This window comes from Anolis sagrei, chromosome 1, assembly GCF_037176765.1.
Source record: "Anolis sagrei isolate rAnoSag1 chromosome 1, rAnoSag1.mat, whole genome shotgun sequence".
Lineage (NCBI taxonomy): Eukaryota > Metazoa > Chordata > Lepidosauria > Squamata > Dactyloidae > Anolis > Anolis sagrei.
In genome coordinates, this window is record NC_090021.1 from 224,910,274 (window position 1) to 224,926,576 (window position 16,303).

At 38.2% G+C, this 16,303-nt stretch overlaps 1 protein-coding gene across 2 annotated transcripts in view; it reads left to right on the forward strand.

Annotated features, from left to right (window-relative positions):
• Positions 1-16,303, forward strand: part of CNTNAP5 (contactin associated protein family member 5) — a 488,740-nt gene that overhangs the window by 191,983 nt on the left and 280,454 nt on the right. For both annotated transcript variants that reach the window (XM_060774167.2, XM_060774159.2), the window contains exon 4: positions 2,306-2,453. In XM_060774167.2, the coding sequence (XP_060630150.2) occupies positions 2,306-2,453 (148 nt within the window). The remainder of the gene's footprint in view (positions 1-2,305; positions 2,454-16,303) is intronic.

The window sequence follows — 16,303 nt, forward strand, 5'->3', positions numbered from 1 at the left end:
CAGATCAGTGCAGTTAATCTACATTATATTATTCTACACTGACCATATAATGCAGTTTGGAACTGCATTATATGATAGTGTAGATTGGACAATTGTAATAATCATACCTGGAAACAAACTGGCAACCAGTGGAGTTGTTTCAACAATAGATGTAATATGGTCTCTATAATCTACCACAGCTATATGACAGATTAATCAATGAATTCTGACTTGTTGATTACAAAAAGAGAATAACACCTTCTTGAAGTTCTATTAACAGCTGCCCCTTTTAATGGATGGACTTGATGCTGATATTGACAGGTGCAGTCAAATGAATAGTATGGCAGATTTTTACTGCTTCCACACGTCCTTGAGTTTAAATGATGTGTCTAGAGGAAATGCCTGTATATCCCAGTTCTATGTGTACACCTATGTGTATCACTCTAACCTACATATTTAGGTTAAAAAATATAAGTGATCTATCTAAATTAGGCATGTACAAAATGGAACAACCAAGAGAGACCAGAGTACTATCAAATCCTCCTTAGATACTCCAGAAGACCACATTCTTTTTATTTCTAGTGACAGTACTAGTAATACAAGTGCTCAAGCTCATTTCAAAATTAGATCTTGCATTGTTTGGAAATAACATCTTGGAGACCCTAAGACAGAAACCTATACAGTAGGTTAAGGAGGTTTTAGACTGACCTTGGGAGGCTTCTGATATTTACAAAATGCAAACAGAAAAGTATTAGGTAAGTTTTGATTCTTAAGTTTTTGGCGCAAGCTATGCCCACATGTCGGATATTGCCTTGCAAATACAAATTTGACAAATTTAATACAACTTACGGAACTAGCAAAAAAAATTGCACACCACTAATGTTTACCCAGACAAGTTAAGTTCAGTGGTAGAAATAACAGTCTACCACATATATTCACAGTATACTATTCCAGACAGTAAAATGAGAACCATTTGGAGGAAACGGCAGTGAACCAGGTTGTGGCTAAACTTTAGAGGGAAACTCCCGCACCACTATCTGTTCATCAGTAGAAAAGAGCCAACTCCCCCAGGAAGGTGCTGAGGGAGTATATGCAGTGAGTGAATGACCATTTATCATGGACAGTAGGGCTGGGCAGTTTCATTTCGTTAATTCGTAATTCGTTAATAATTCGTTAATTTTTTTTAATTACAAAACGATAACGAACCATTCTGGAGCAATTTTTTTAAAAAACGAATTTTTAAATATGTTTTGTAAATGCTTCGTATTTTGTTATTGTATTCGTTTTGTTATTGTTTTGAGGTCGTTTCGTTATTATTTCCGCATGTCTGGGGCAGGTTTTATGGTTGTTTTTTGTTTAATTAGTGAAAAAAAATTATAATATCACACCAACAGTCAACAACAGAGGGAGAGGGAAGCTTCAGAAGTTTTTTGGAGGTTTTTTAGCGTATTTCGCGGTCGCGTCCGCCATTAACGAATCGATTCATTATTGTTTCGGAAATCGATTCGTTAATGTTTTGTAATTTTTTTCACATTTACGAAATTTCGAACTTTTTAAAAGGAAAATTTTGTAATTATTTTAAATAACGAAACGCAAAAACCCCCAAAAAACGAATCGATTTTAGAAACAAATTTTTCCGTTGTTACCCAGGCCTAATGGACAGTGCTGTAAAATCTTGCCTTGAAGATTCTGATCAAGTGGCCTTCTTAGATTTTATTATTTCACTCATGTCTTTCATGTGCTGGACTTCCATATTTTGAGGAAATGTCAATAAATAGGATGTAAATCTGTTACCTGTGTTTTAATGTGAGCACTAATATACAAGTACAGGCAGTACGCAAGTTATGAACAAGATAGGTTCTGTAGGTTTCTTCTTAAGTTGAATTTGTATGTAAGTCAGAATAGATACATTTTTAAGTGTAACTCCAGCCATTTTTTTTATCTTTAGCATAGGGAAGGGTGGACTCTGTTTTGTTATCTGTGCCTCTGTTCAGTAGATTTCACCTCACTTTCTGTCCCTGTGATCACTGGAGTTTTTAAAAATGGGCTTGTTGTGGAAGCAAGGATTGGTGAGAAAGCTTCAGTTGAGACGCCTTTTACCCATTATTACTCTTTCAGGAGTGATTTTCTCTTCCTCGGGGTAGATTTCACTCACTTCCTGTGGTCTCACCCCTGTTCTTGACTGTGAGTCATTTGTAAATCAGATATTTGTAACTTGGGGACTACCTGTAGTGGATAACAGTTATAGTTAGCACAAAAACCAACTGTGTTTCTTTTGGTAGAGGCTTCCCTTAGCAAAATTACATAGGCTTCTTTCTCTTTACAGGTCTTCCAAGGGAACACCAATGCTGACAGTGTTGTCCAGCACAAGTTTCTGCATTCAGTTAAGGCTCGGTTTGTGCGCTTTATTCCTCTGAAATGGAATCCCAGTGGAAATATAGGCCTACGGGTAGAAGTTTTTGGGTGTTCATACAGTAAGTATTTGACATAATATATCATAAGCTACTTAATTTATGGAACTTGCCAGGAAATCGCCTCTGTTGTAAGTCTATTGTGAAAAGATACAAATTGGTTTTACCAGTCACTGCAGCTTAAATGGGATTTTGTGGTCAGTCCTAGATTTACTTAAGAACCACTTCTATTTACTACTAGCTTAGGTACCTGGTGATGTTCTAGGAACAATTACAGAGGCAACATCACCCTCAATATCAGAGGCACATACTTGCTCTTCTTCCAATATGATATATGCTGTCCTATGCCAACAATGCCCCTTTAAGCTGGATCAATAGGACAGTCTTTACATAAGTGGATTAATGGTCACAACTCTGACATTAGAAGCAGAACACCTCAATTTTCTTTAATTTAAAGCAGGCTTGAACAACCTGTGGCCCTTCGTCTTTTTGGCCTTCAACTCCCAGAATTGAAGGCCATTGGACAAGCCAGCTAAGGCTTCTGAGAGTTGGAGGCCAAAACAACTGGTGAGCCACAGGTTGTGCAGGCTTCATTTAGACTGAAGGATTTACTGATCACGGTCCTTGAATAAGGAACTTACAAAGGACGACTAGAAAAAGAAACAGCTAAATTTAATTATATTCACAAATTCTGATGCATTAACAAAGAAAGACAATGGCTTCATGATGCATTACATATATTAATACAAAAGGTCTTGCCACTGTTCAAAAAGAGTTTTAAATGCAGGGAAACTGACAGTTGGTAAGCAGAATTGTGATTTCACATATCAACACTAAGTGGCCACTATAAAGAACCAAAATATCTGTATCATATCATCCTGTCCTTTGAAAAGTTAAGGCAATTGACATGATTTGCATATTTGTGGATCCTAGTACATTTTGCCCACTTCTGTATGCATGTGTCTTCAACCCACGTGTTGACCTTTAGTAACCTAAGAGATTTCTTAGGGGATTTTTAAGACAAGGAAAACTCAACTGCAGTCTTGCCAGTTCCTTGTTTTGAAATATAACCTACAATATCTGGCATTCATTGGCAGCCTCCCATCTGAATACTAATCAGGTAGTGGTGTCACTAGGGTGTGTATGGAGAGAGTGGGCCACACCAGGTCACTTTATCTGAAGGGTGACACCAATAGTATGGGTTGGGAGAGAGTTGGGCAAGACAGGTGGGAAGGCAGCCAAGTTTGGCTGGATTTCAAACCACTTTTGCCTTTCCCCTTTACACGTTCTCAGATGAGATCAACTCTTCCCTCGCCATCTTTTTGCACACAATGTTTGCCCACTTTATCTCCTCTCCTTCTACATTGCTACTTTTCTTTAAACAGATATTTTAAAACACCATTCTCCTCAGGTTCACTTTTCAGCCAATCTGCCCCTCCCCACCATACATTTGACTGCTGCCCCTGAAGCTATAATGGCTTTTGACTCTAACAACAGCTGCTTTTTCACACTGTATGCCAAGACACATGCTTTTGTGTGGCATGCTTTGATTTGTGAAGGTAAATATAGGCTTAATCTACCATTCTGATTGCCGGGAGACATATTTATTGTTACTGAATACGCTAACTATACATGCACACATGTTCACAATCTCAGAATGCAGGAGGGGCAAGGCATTTTAGCAACAATATTGTAGTCTGGTCTGGTATAGAAAGAGGTCCATAGTGGTGACACACTGGATGACACTAATACCAATGTAATCCCATGGCTGACATGATTAGCTTGCAAGATCAAACAAGATATGCTGCATAGTAACCTATATTACTTATTATGTTGCTCTTTTTCTGTTACATTTTCATGACTTTTCTGTTACTTTTCATTACTATCCATAGATATATCTGATGGGAAGAAATCTTAGGAATTATTTTAACAAAACCCACATCTTTACATATTTTGTTTTTGAGGCCTCTGAGAATGCCCCAAAAGTTACCAAACAATAACCTACAAATGTTACTCCGTATAGATATATCATCCCCAGTCATTGCATTCGTTTTGAAATAGTGCATTGTATTTCTTCGTACAGTGGCCCTTATTTCTCATGCCAGTAAGGTAATGTTCAAGATCCTGAAAGGAAGACTCCAGCAATACATGGAATGAGAGTTGCCAGATGTACAAGCTGGCTTTAGAAAAGGCAGAGGAACAAGAGACCAAATTGTCAAAATCCACTGGATAAATGGAGAACGGCAGGGAGTTTCAGAAAAAAAACATCTATTTCTGTTTTATTGACTATTCTAAAGCCTTTGACTGTGTGGATCATAATAAATTGTGACAAATTCTTGATGGTATGGGCATACCAAATCTCCTTGTCTTTCTCCTGAGGAATCTGTATTAGGACCAAGTAGCAACAGTAAGAACTGACCGTAGAACAACAGACTGGTTCAAGATTGGGAAAGGCATATGGCAGGGTTGCATACTCTCACCCAACTTGTATGCAGAACACATCATGTGATGTGCAGGGCTTGACGAATGCAAGGCTGGGGTAAAAATTGCTGGAAGAAACATTAACAATCTTAGGCATGCAGATGGTACCACTTTGATGGCTGAAAGTGAGGAGGAGCTGAGGAGCCTTCTAATCAAGGTGAAAGAAGAAAGTGCAAAAGCTGGGTTGCAGCTAAACATGAAAAATCCAAGATTATGGCAACAACAATGATTGACAACTGGGAAATAGAGGGAGAAAACGTGGAGGCAGTGATAGACTTCGTATTTCTTGGTGCAAAGATTACTGCAGATGCAGTCTGCAGCCAGGAAATCAGGAGACACTTACTTCTTGGGAGGAGAGCAATGACCAATCTCGATAAAATAGTGAAGAGTAGAGATATCACACTGGTGACAAAGATCCACATAGTTAAAGCAATATTATTCCCCATAGTCACCTACAGATGTGAGACCTGGACCATAGGGAAGGCTGAGTGAAGGAAAATAGATGCTTTTGAACTGTGGTGTTGGAGGAAAGTTCTGAGAGTGCCTTGGACTATGAGAAGATCCAACCAGTCCATACTTCAGGAAATAAAGCCTGACTGTGCATTGGAGGGCAGGATAGTAGAGGCAAAGTGTTAGAAATAACAGTCACCAAGGCTCTATGCCTAAAGCGGCCCACCCAGACTGGAAAATTTAGTGTCTCAGACTTTAACAGATTGCCTTCATGGAGGGAGCCAAATCACTCGCTTAGCTCTTCTTCATGGCTCAGGTCCATCACAGGGTTGGTTGACATGCTTATTAAGATGAATTATCCCTGCCCGTTTCGTGGCCCCATCATGAGAAGAAAGGAAAGCTTGGAGAAGACAATGATGCTAGGGAAAAATGAAAGGAAAAAGGAAGAGGGGCCACCAAGGGCCAGATGGATGAATGGCATCCTTGAATTGACTGGATTGACCTTGAAGGAGCTGGGGGTGGTGATAGCCGAAAGGGAGCTGTGGCGTGGGCTGTTCCATGAGGTCACAAAGAGTCGGAAATGACAGAATAAATGAACAACAACAATATTTCTTCGTTACCAAAAATAATGAAATAATTAAAAAGTTATTTTCCACAATGTTATTTTTTCCAACATCTTTGGGAAATTTAATTAGTTATATGGCCCATAATGTTGTAGAATTATAAAGTGGACATGCAAGCTACCAATTTTTTAAACAAAAGTTTCTTCTGCTACTTAGGCCTTCAATGAATATTCAATAAATGAATATTTAATATTAAAGACACATGTGTCCATCATTTCCTTTGGATGCAATTTAGTTATGGTCTTTAAAAAGACAATTAACCACACAATTTCCTATTACAAGAGATTTATTCCACAAGGACTAATTTTTTTCATATCAAGCATAGTTAGAGAAGTCAAAGTTTTCAGAAAAAATAAATTTAAATGTAAATAAATGTAGATTGAAAACAAAAGCTTTGGGGACTGCAAACAATACAAAAGACAGTAATATCATTACAGTGAAGCACAACAGGAAGGCTAGATGAATCAGAGAGTCAAGTAATCAGAGTTTGGAGTTCAGTGTTTTTATTTGTCATATACGATGAAATCAGAATTTGTTCTAGAAACAATGAGTCAGGTTATATAAACAATTTGCAACATATTATATTTAGTACTGTACATGCTTGTCAATCTTAAATCCTCTTGAGGCATCAGTCTGAATAGACAAAGGAATATCCAAGATTATATGGAGCTAGTGTTATCTCCTCAACAACAGTGTGTGCAACAGCTACTCTCTTCATCTGGTCCATGATCAATGCAGTTTCAAAGGCCATACTTCCATGCATACCGAGTTTTCTCCGTAGAGATGGAAAACATATAACTGACCTTTTTTATCACCCTGTGATAAACCCTCAGTGCTTCAAATGGAAAAATTGTGAAGAGGAGGGCATTTTTCAGAATGAGCCAACCATAGGTCAGCTAGGGAGCCCATCTGTTGCATTCAACATTGGAGTATGTGGCTAGCCCCACATACTTTTCTTGGCTTCTCCATGTGATCACCACAAATAGGAACACATTTGGTAATAGTATTAATAATAATAGTATAATAATGATGTTGTTGTTGCAGAAGTGGGGGATTCTAATCCTGTTTTCCAGTGTCTTATACACCTTAGAATTAACAGAACTTCCCAGTCCCTGAGCAGTGGGGGCTGGGAAGGAGATTTGCCTCCTCCCTTGGAGAAGAGGCTGGAAAATAGATCCTGCCGGATCAATTTTCCAGAGGGGGAGGAGCTACAATGCTGCTTTCGCCCCCTCTAGCTTCATTTGAAAGAAGACTTCGACCCATCCTCCCACTGCTAACAGTATAATATTAGGTCACCAAGAGGGGCCGGGTAGGAATCCCCCCCCCCAAAGATCTAGGGTTTTTTTCGCCTACCCTATACTGTTAAAGGGCAGATTGGGAGTTATGGGTTCATAAATAGGCCAAGGCAGAATTAGAGGACAATGACATATCTTGGCATACACCCAATGCACCCTTGTTATAGGTCAAGAGCAGAAACCCTCATCTGTGGGTCTTAGGGCCCAGATGAGGGCGTACACAAATGGCCTGAAATGGGAGACCCTGACCTCAATTTCCTTGGGGCAGAGTTATTCCATTGCATTTCTCTGCAAAGGTCATCCTGGATTACTTTATCCAGAGACCTGGTGTTTTCGCCCAATATCAGCCGAGGGGTAGGTCGGGCAGGAACGCTACCTCGGCTTTAGCCCTCACCAAATTATTGTCTCATTTTTGGTTAGAAAAGGTTCATGTTCTTAAGATTTAATTAGGTAACATTAATAAAGTTGCCCTTAGTTTACTCCATAACTTGTGTCTGTGTCTCTTCTTCCGGGGGTTGGAAGGCATTGCTATATGACACCTTTTTAGCTGCCATGGCTCAATGCTATGGAATCATGGAAGTTGGAGTTTTACAAGATCTTTAGCCTTCTCTGCCAAACAATTGATAACTCACCAAACCACAATGTCCAGAATTGTAACATTGAGCCATGGCAGTTAATGGTGTCAAATTGCATTAATTCTACAGTGTAATGTATAGGAACTATTAGACATCTATTTTTTTGTCCTTCACCTTCCAAAATGATAAGGTTTCTTAGCACTACATATTTTAAAATTATTTCTCAGTTCTGATTTTTTAAATGTTTGACCTCCCAAACATTTTTGACCTCCCAAAGTTTCTTAGATCCCTCTCCCCCAATATCACTTCTGAAAATGCATTTAACATTCCTAACTATCTAATCAAAGAGTGCAATGGAGAACAGATTAGATTTTGGGAAATGCAGGTTTTCTTTACCAGATTGAACTCAGCCCCCTTTTTAAAACATGCTTTTGGTAACTGATTGGTTTTGGTGTTACTAATATTCAGTGTCAGTGGAGCTGATGACTTTGCTATATCCTTTATTCAATTTTTAAAAAGAATTATCCAGAGTGGTTAACGTATTTTGTATGCAGAGTTAAGCATCTTGTATATCCCATTATAAAGGTTAACGCCCAGACTAGATTCACATTTCCATTTGACATGGAAGCTCCCACTCATCCTAACATACACACAGTGATAAGACTTTTACACATGCTCAGAAAGCATATGCAAATGAGTCCATATGCTCCAGGATACCTATCTATTTAATGCCGTAGGGTTTTTTATATATAAAATAATTTATGTGGTTACCCAGTGTAATGGAACATTCCCAAGAAGATTTTATGATTCTTTAATATCGTTCTGACATTGTAGTCTACATCTAGAGGAAGATTATATTTAAGTTATATTAGGGTATGATCCTAATGTGGACTACAGGGACCAATGAGGTCTGACCCTGTCCAAAGTTGTTTGAGAGTCTGCTAGCATTTCCTTGGCCTTATCTCTCAAGTGCATTAGCAGAAAATGAAAAGTGATGAGCTGGACAGGGGGATAAAAGAGAACTTGATGGTGAATTAATTAGCAGAACAGTTGGGTGACTGCCAAGATGGTACCATTTGTTTAGGAGCAAAGCCAGGAGAACAGGGCTGCAAGTGAAGTGTCTCATTAGCACACCAAAGATGAAATCACAGCATGGGTTTCATGAGGGCCACCCTTTCTTCAGCATATCTTTATATTTGGGTTTTTGTTTGTTTGTGTTAGAGTGGGATGAGTGGAACATTTTTGTATTTTTGAAATAGACTACCAATTTAAGATCTGTTGAAGTATACTGATAAGTATAAATGTTATTTCCATGTTTGTTTGTCTTTCATACAAAGCTTACAGTTAGTCATCGGTGAGAGGGAATTTTATACTATGTCATTTTATCTTAATCTTAAAGCCAGTTTGCGGATTCATAGCATAGAAAATATTTTTATAAACTGATTATAGTAGAACAGCAAGTATATAATCGAAAAGTGGTGGAAAATATGCCTTAAACGTACTCCATGCATTGTATAACTGTATTATTGTTTATAAAGTCACATCAGCATTTTAAAAATGTCTCCATAGCAAATTAATAGGTAAAATGTGAAAGGTTGGGGGAATCCCAATTGTGCTAACGGGAAATGTAAAAAAAAAGATAGATTATGAGAGTTAGCATGTATATAGTTTAAGTGTAGGACTAGTACTATGGGAGGCCATGGTTCAAATCCCCACCTGGCCACAGAGACCCTCTGGATAACATAGGACATGGCACTCTCAGTGTTGTCTTAAGCTTGCTATAAGTTGCAAACAACAGCAGCAACATTGATAGCAGCAGCAACAACAACCACAGCAAAACAGTAGATCATCTAAGGGGAAGAAACACCTTTAACAACATTCTATAATGCAGCTTTCTTGGAAAATTCTGCAAAATCACACTGCAGGTTTTTTCTTTTCTTTTCTTTTCTGGAAGATAGTTTTGAAGGCAGAGAAAATCAGTGGGGTATCTTCACATCGTAGACCTTTATGTTCAGTGATATGATCACTTATGATCTCTTTAGATGGACTGCTGGAATCACCATGCATCATGGTCAATTTGGTAACCACCATTGGGGGTCATGAGGAACCATAGTCCCATCCCCCACATTACCCGACTTACTATTAAGCCAGTCCCACGGAGGAAAGTGTTGACTTCATGGCTTTTGCTCATTGCTTCTGATGCAACACGGTAAGCATATGCCAGTTCCATGCTAGTTTACTCTCAGAGCCCTGTTGAAAGTTCATCTGTGTCATGAGATGGGAGCTGGTGGGCTCTATAGGTAAACTAGGGCTGAACTGACGTATGACTCTGAAGTAAGCCCCATCTGATGAGGTTGTTAGATAAGACTGGACACTGAGAATACACTTTTCATACTATAACTCACTTCAAAGACATTTTCTTACCTGGACACTTTCCAATCTATAAAGAGTTTATGGTAATAGACTTAAAGAAAATGATATTGTATATTTATCTTCCAGTGACAAAAAGTTATATCCACCAAGATACTGTAGGTTGGATTGTTAATTGTCCAGAGGAAGTAAACTGTGAAAATAGTGGTTGTTCTTGGACTACTGAGTATTTCTTTTCCTGTGTAAAAGTGGGGGAGGGGGAGAACAAACAGAAAGATATGTTTCTGTGTGTTTTAAAATCCTGTTCAATAAGACTATATGTGGTACAAATGCAGAATCCCCTTACTACCATGTCCCAATCAGCAATCCGATCAGTTGACAAGACAAACAACCAGGGTTATATCTAAAGACGTGCAGAGACAAATGGCAAGTTGATTGTTTGAGATGCCCAAAGGAAAACAGACTATCTTTATGCTCCAGAAAGGTCTTGTTAGTTTATCACAAGCAAATTCTGCTGACCGGCAGTAGATTTTTTTAAAAAAAGGATGAGATTTATGGCTACATTTGGAATGCTGATTGTATTCTATGTGTAGGTAATGGTCTAAAAAGCATCAGCACAATCCAGCATAAATTCCACTAACCAGCTGAGAAGAAGTGAGGAGTGGGTAGTGAGGGGGAGAGATAAAACATTATAAGCCATTTACTGCAGGAAACTCTGTCATCAGAGATTAGAAAGTCTGATTTCACCTTTGGGAAATGGGAGGAATGATATGAATGGGACAGGATAAAATGTGATATTCTGGTGGGAGGGGGACAGTTAAGAGGAAATTATTGTGCAGTGCTCTCCCTTATGCTACTTCTTCTTTTCTCTCACTGCCTGTCTTTCATGCCATGAGATAAAATTAATGTTCTGTGGACAAATGCTTATGGACTGGAAGAAGGGATAGTTTAATTCTTCATAGCACAGAGAGTGGGAGAAAATGATTAAAATAACAGCTAGGGTTGGCCCTAGTGCACAAGCAACTTCAATGGCTATATAGCATGGCAGTGAGAAAGGAAACCATGCCCAAAGAATCCCACTTCAGCAATTTTTGTGACATCGCAGGGATCTTAGAATCTGCATTCTGGGTCCCACAGTGCGGCTGTTTGGGTACTATAAGCTGCTTTTCTAGGGTTGTTTGTGGACCTCAAACTGAACTCAAATAACCCCTGAAAGCAATCTGTTCAGATACTATGCAGAAGTGACCTGTCCCTTCTCCAGCAGTTCAATAGATGAGGAGGAAGTAGGAACAAGGAAAAAAAGGAGGAAGAGAAATGATGCTCCAAAATAGAGAAGCCTTCCCCACTTTTTTCTCAGGTCTGTATCTAACTACTGCCTTTGGCCCGGATACAAATGATGAACAACTCCCTGACTCCCAATTGCCACAAAGTGATTCTACTGTTCTCATCAGAATTAAAGATTGGTAGCTATTTTCATAAATTATAGATGTTCTAGAGTTCAGTGGTTTATAAACTGTTGCAATTGACACTATTTGGGACTTTGAGACTGCATAGGGCACCTACCCCTGCATGAACCTATCCCTTTGCAGAGATGCCCTTTGGAGGCTTTCCTCAAGATGACTTTGCTATCTAGGATGAAGCAGAGACTGACAGGAGATAGGTATTTTCATAAATATGTTACTGTTATGCCATTTATAGAACATTTTCCTCAGCACACCCAAGGAAGCCCACTCTTGAGAATGTTTTGATCTTTGGCAAAGACTTTTTTAAAGTTACAAGTTTTTATGACACTTTATATACTGTTAATAGTCTTGACTCACCTGACTTCTAGTGTATGTCAATTTTTCAAGGGCTTGTCCACACAACCCAAAAACCACAGACTCACCATGAATGGGAGGCTGGTCATGTTCATGATACACAGCTCAGCTACTTCTGGTGAGCATCCTGATATTTTTAGCTTTAAAATGGCTTTGCCACACCTTAAGCAAAGTTGGAGGATACTCAAGTTTGCTGCATACTCCATACTAGCTTTGGAGCAGTCAGATGGGTCCAATTCAGCCTGATCTACTTGACAGATGGAACAGTAGCACCATCCAACTTTCCTTGTGCTCATTCTGACATTAATAGAGAAACCCACACAAACAACCAAACAATCTGGAACAAGGTGTGAATGATCCCCTTTTCTTCATGATCAACTGGGTGTCCCATTTTAATGTCAACAAAGGTGCCTACAATGACCAGGAGTTCTCACATTGTGGTGCCATAAGGATATAAGACCTTTGCCATCCTAAAAGAGTGACGGCAGTCACTGGCTGTGTAAATGACACTTCTGCATTTTGCATAGATGTTCTGGACCCGGGCCTGCTCCAAGGCAGCTTTATATGGTGCTACACTGCCTGGTGTAGTTTAAAATATAAGAGACAAAATATATCAGGCCAAAACTATATTTATTCCTTCATTTTCTTTAATACATCAGCTCACGAGCAGGACTGGAGAGCAACAGCCCCTTTTTGCTTGTACTAGCCACGATTGCCCATTATGGCTAACACCTGTTGATGGCCAGAAACTCCATGAATGTTTGAAGTTCTCCTTTAAAGATCTCTAAGGAAGTGGTCATTACTACATCTTGTGGCAGGGAATTCCATGGATTATTTATGTAATGTGTGACAAGGCTCTTCCTTTTATTTATCCTGAATTTTCCAACATTCAGCTGCAGTGAATGACCTTCAAGTTCTAGTATAGTGAGATCAGAAGCCTTTGTCCATGTTGACTTTCTCCATAACATACATAATTTATCATGAATTACAGGTTTATTATTGTTTCGTAACTTGTTCCCTCTGGCTTTTAATGTTCTCTGTTTTAACTGTACTGAGATTTTATTGACATTAAATATCTTGTTTGCCCTTGTGAGAGCAAAAGGCAGCATTAAAATGGAAATTAATAAATATGTGTCATTTACTGAGGGATTATTTTACTCTATGGAAATCACAGAACCATAGAGTTGGAAAGAGCCAAGTGTTATTGGGTCCAAAGCTCCATGCAAGATCTCCAGCTAAAGCATCCCCTGCTGTTCAGTCCCCCATTTTTTTTTGTAGAAATCCAGAGCAAATGTCCTCTTCACTCATGGCATAACAAAAATGTAGCATTGCTATTACAATAGCATAACTATACATTGGACTTTTCCATAGGAAATTCTGTGGAAAGAGATTCTTGCCCATAAACAATATATGGTTTTGACTAGTTATTGGATAAAATTATTGAACTAGGAAAAATACTTATGAAGGGATTTAGAAGAGATCTCTAAATCCCTTCTTAAAACTTCTGAAACATTTTCCACTCACAGCGTCTTTCTGCCCAAGACATTTCCATGTGATTCCAGGCATATAAAAATAAATATAAAAGTCAAACATTTATTGAAAATAAAGCAGCATTTGCAAGGTTGGCTAAACAGGCTGGTTTTACTTTTTGTGGAGTACAGCTAAGGCGTTTTCTGTAGAGTCCAATGTAAACACTAGGCATGTGTGATCGATAAAAACTGTTTTAAAAGTCTTTACAAAATTAGAGGGCACTGATGTATCATTTCCAAAGTGTTTCCAAAGTGTTGCTAGTGAAAATTTTATTACTATAACAAGAACAATGAAATTTTGTTACTGTTTTGTTATAGTAAATGTGCAAGTAGGGAAATTTCAGGGGCTCCTTTCTCCCTCATTTTTACAGTTACTGGGATGGAAATTGCTACAATGGTAGAACACATTTACCACTGTCAGCTCATCAAGTTTCAGAACATTTCACGTATCCATGGATTTTTGGGGAATTTTCAAAGTTTTTATAAACAACATTTTTTTTAAAAAAAAAAACCCTACAAGAGATATTCCCTTACATTTTTTATACAGTGACACAAGATAACATGGGATCATTCCCGCCAACTTTCAGAAATATCCATAACCTACTGATTTTAGGGAATTTTTGATGATTTGACAAAAATGTGTTTCTTTTTTTAAAAAAATGTCTCTTATATTGAGCAATAGAAACCAATATTAACCAATTCTATATTTTCATAGAATCCTAGAATTGGGGGAGGGGACTTCCAAGGGCAATCTAGTTCAACCCAGGCAGAAGGGCACTATCAAAACTCTCCTGGCAATGGTCATTCAGCCTCTAAACTAATTAATATGTTTCCCCTATTGAGTTGGAAGGGAATCTCAAAGGCCATTCATTTAGGGATTTCTTCCCAGCACAGTACAGAGATTTAATTAGAAGTATCAGTCAGCCCTCCTCTTTGCAGATTTAACAATTTATTGGAACTCTGCCTGGTTAGTGCTACAAAGGGATAAATCCCCCCCCCCCCTATTCTGACTGGGGCTTCCTAATGCTGAGCAGAATTCTGGGAAAACCTAGTTTAGGGCAGGGCCTTTTGAATTCTCTGGCATAGGATTCCTTGCCTTCCCAAACTACATTTCCCAGAGTTTTGTGCTTTCTTAATCTTTTCCCCAGTGAACATTGCTTCCTGCTTTCCCTCTGCTTTAATTTAAAGAGCAAATGCAGCCTTTTTGGTTTTGCTGCCTTGTACTGAAAATAAACTGACTTTGGGAGGCTCCTGAGACTTATAAAATGCAAATGGAAAAGTATTGGGTAAGTTTCAGTTCTTAAGTTTTTGGCATGAACCATGCCCACTTGTCAGATATTGCCTCTGAAATACTCATTTAACAAATTTGATATGACTTACGGTGACTAATGAAAAAGTGCACACCCCTAGTAAACACTGTGCATTGTTGCTACAGATTTGTGTAAAGGGGTGGCTTTTAGAAACCTCTTTACTGTGGTGAAATTTTACATGACCCCAGCATTGAGCTAAGGGAACCTCATTTGGTTGGAACCCAAAGATTAAAAAGCAGTGATTTAGTTGAACCTCCTAAATCTACAACTGGCCACCCCAACCTTTGTTTAAAACCCTGCACCAAAGGAAAGTTCAACAACTTTCCATTATTGTATTGCAGTGTTGAACGGTTGTTGTTGTTTTTTTTTTTTGGGGGGGGGGGGTGTTGTAATTTGAATCCTATGATTTGATTTTATTCTCTGGAGCAATAGAATACAAGCTTTCTCCTTCTGTACATATTTCAAGTCTGTTATCAAGTGTTTTGTTCTCAGAGGGCTAAATAGACCCAACACCCCTAAGTGTCCCTCGTATGATTTGGATTACAAGAGTTTTTACCATCTTGGTCTCCCTCTTTGAACAAGTTACAGCTTTTTAATGGCCTGACACAACAGAACATAGTTCTCCAGGTGAAATATGACCAAAAATCAAACCTGGAGTGTATTTATACTTTATAATGAATGCAGTTTGACACTACTTTAAAGGTTATGACCCAATGCTATGAAATTCTGGGATTTGTAGTTTGGTGAGGCACCAGAATATTTTGGCCAAGAAGGCTAAAGACTTCAAAAACTATAAAATTACATCTCCCAAGGTCTATAGTATAGAGCCATAGCCCTCAAAGTGGCATCAAAACTGTATTCATTTTACAGTATAGATGCCCCTTGGGGTAGAATTTGGAATTAGATATAAATGAAAATGATAATGTAAAATCTGAATGGAGAAAAAGTGAGTTTTAGGTGAAGCTTAAAGAAGAATGAAAGTGACATATTATGCAAGTCTTCAGGGAGAGAATTTAATGTTATTAGTCTGAAACTGAAAATGCACATGAGTAATTGGAAAAGACCCATTCGATTTTAGATTTTGGCTTGAAATTAGCAATATGAATTTTGAAGTATTCCAGCTGTGTATCTTCCAGGGAATCACAAAAATAAAGCATTTCACCATGCAAACAAAGAATATAGAATACTGTATCCTGAGAATTTCCAAGAAATATATTTTAAAAGCAAAACAAAACAATCTTCCTAGCACTTAAGACTACAAATTTAGGCTTTAAAAAACAGAATGAGGCATGGGGAAAATTAGTTAAGTTGCATTTTAAAATGAACTTATTTAATTCAATACTTTTTAAATAGAGGGCCAGATTATAATTTGAAAAAACACACTGCACATATCTTATTTGTAGTGCAAAAACACTTTAAACCAATACAATAATTAAAATGAAGAACAATTTTAACAAATATAA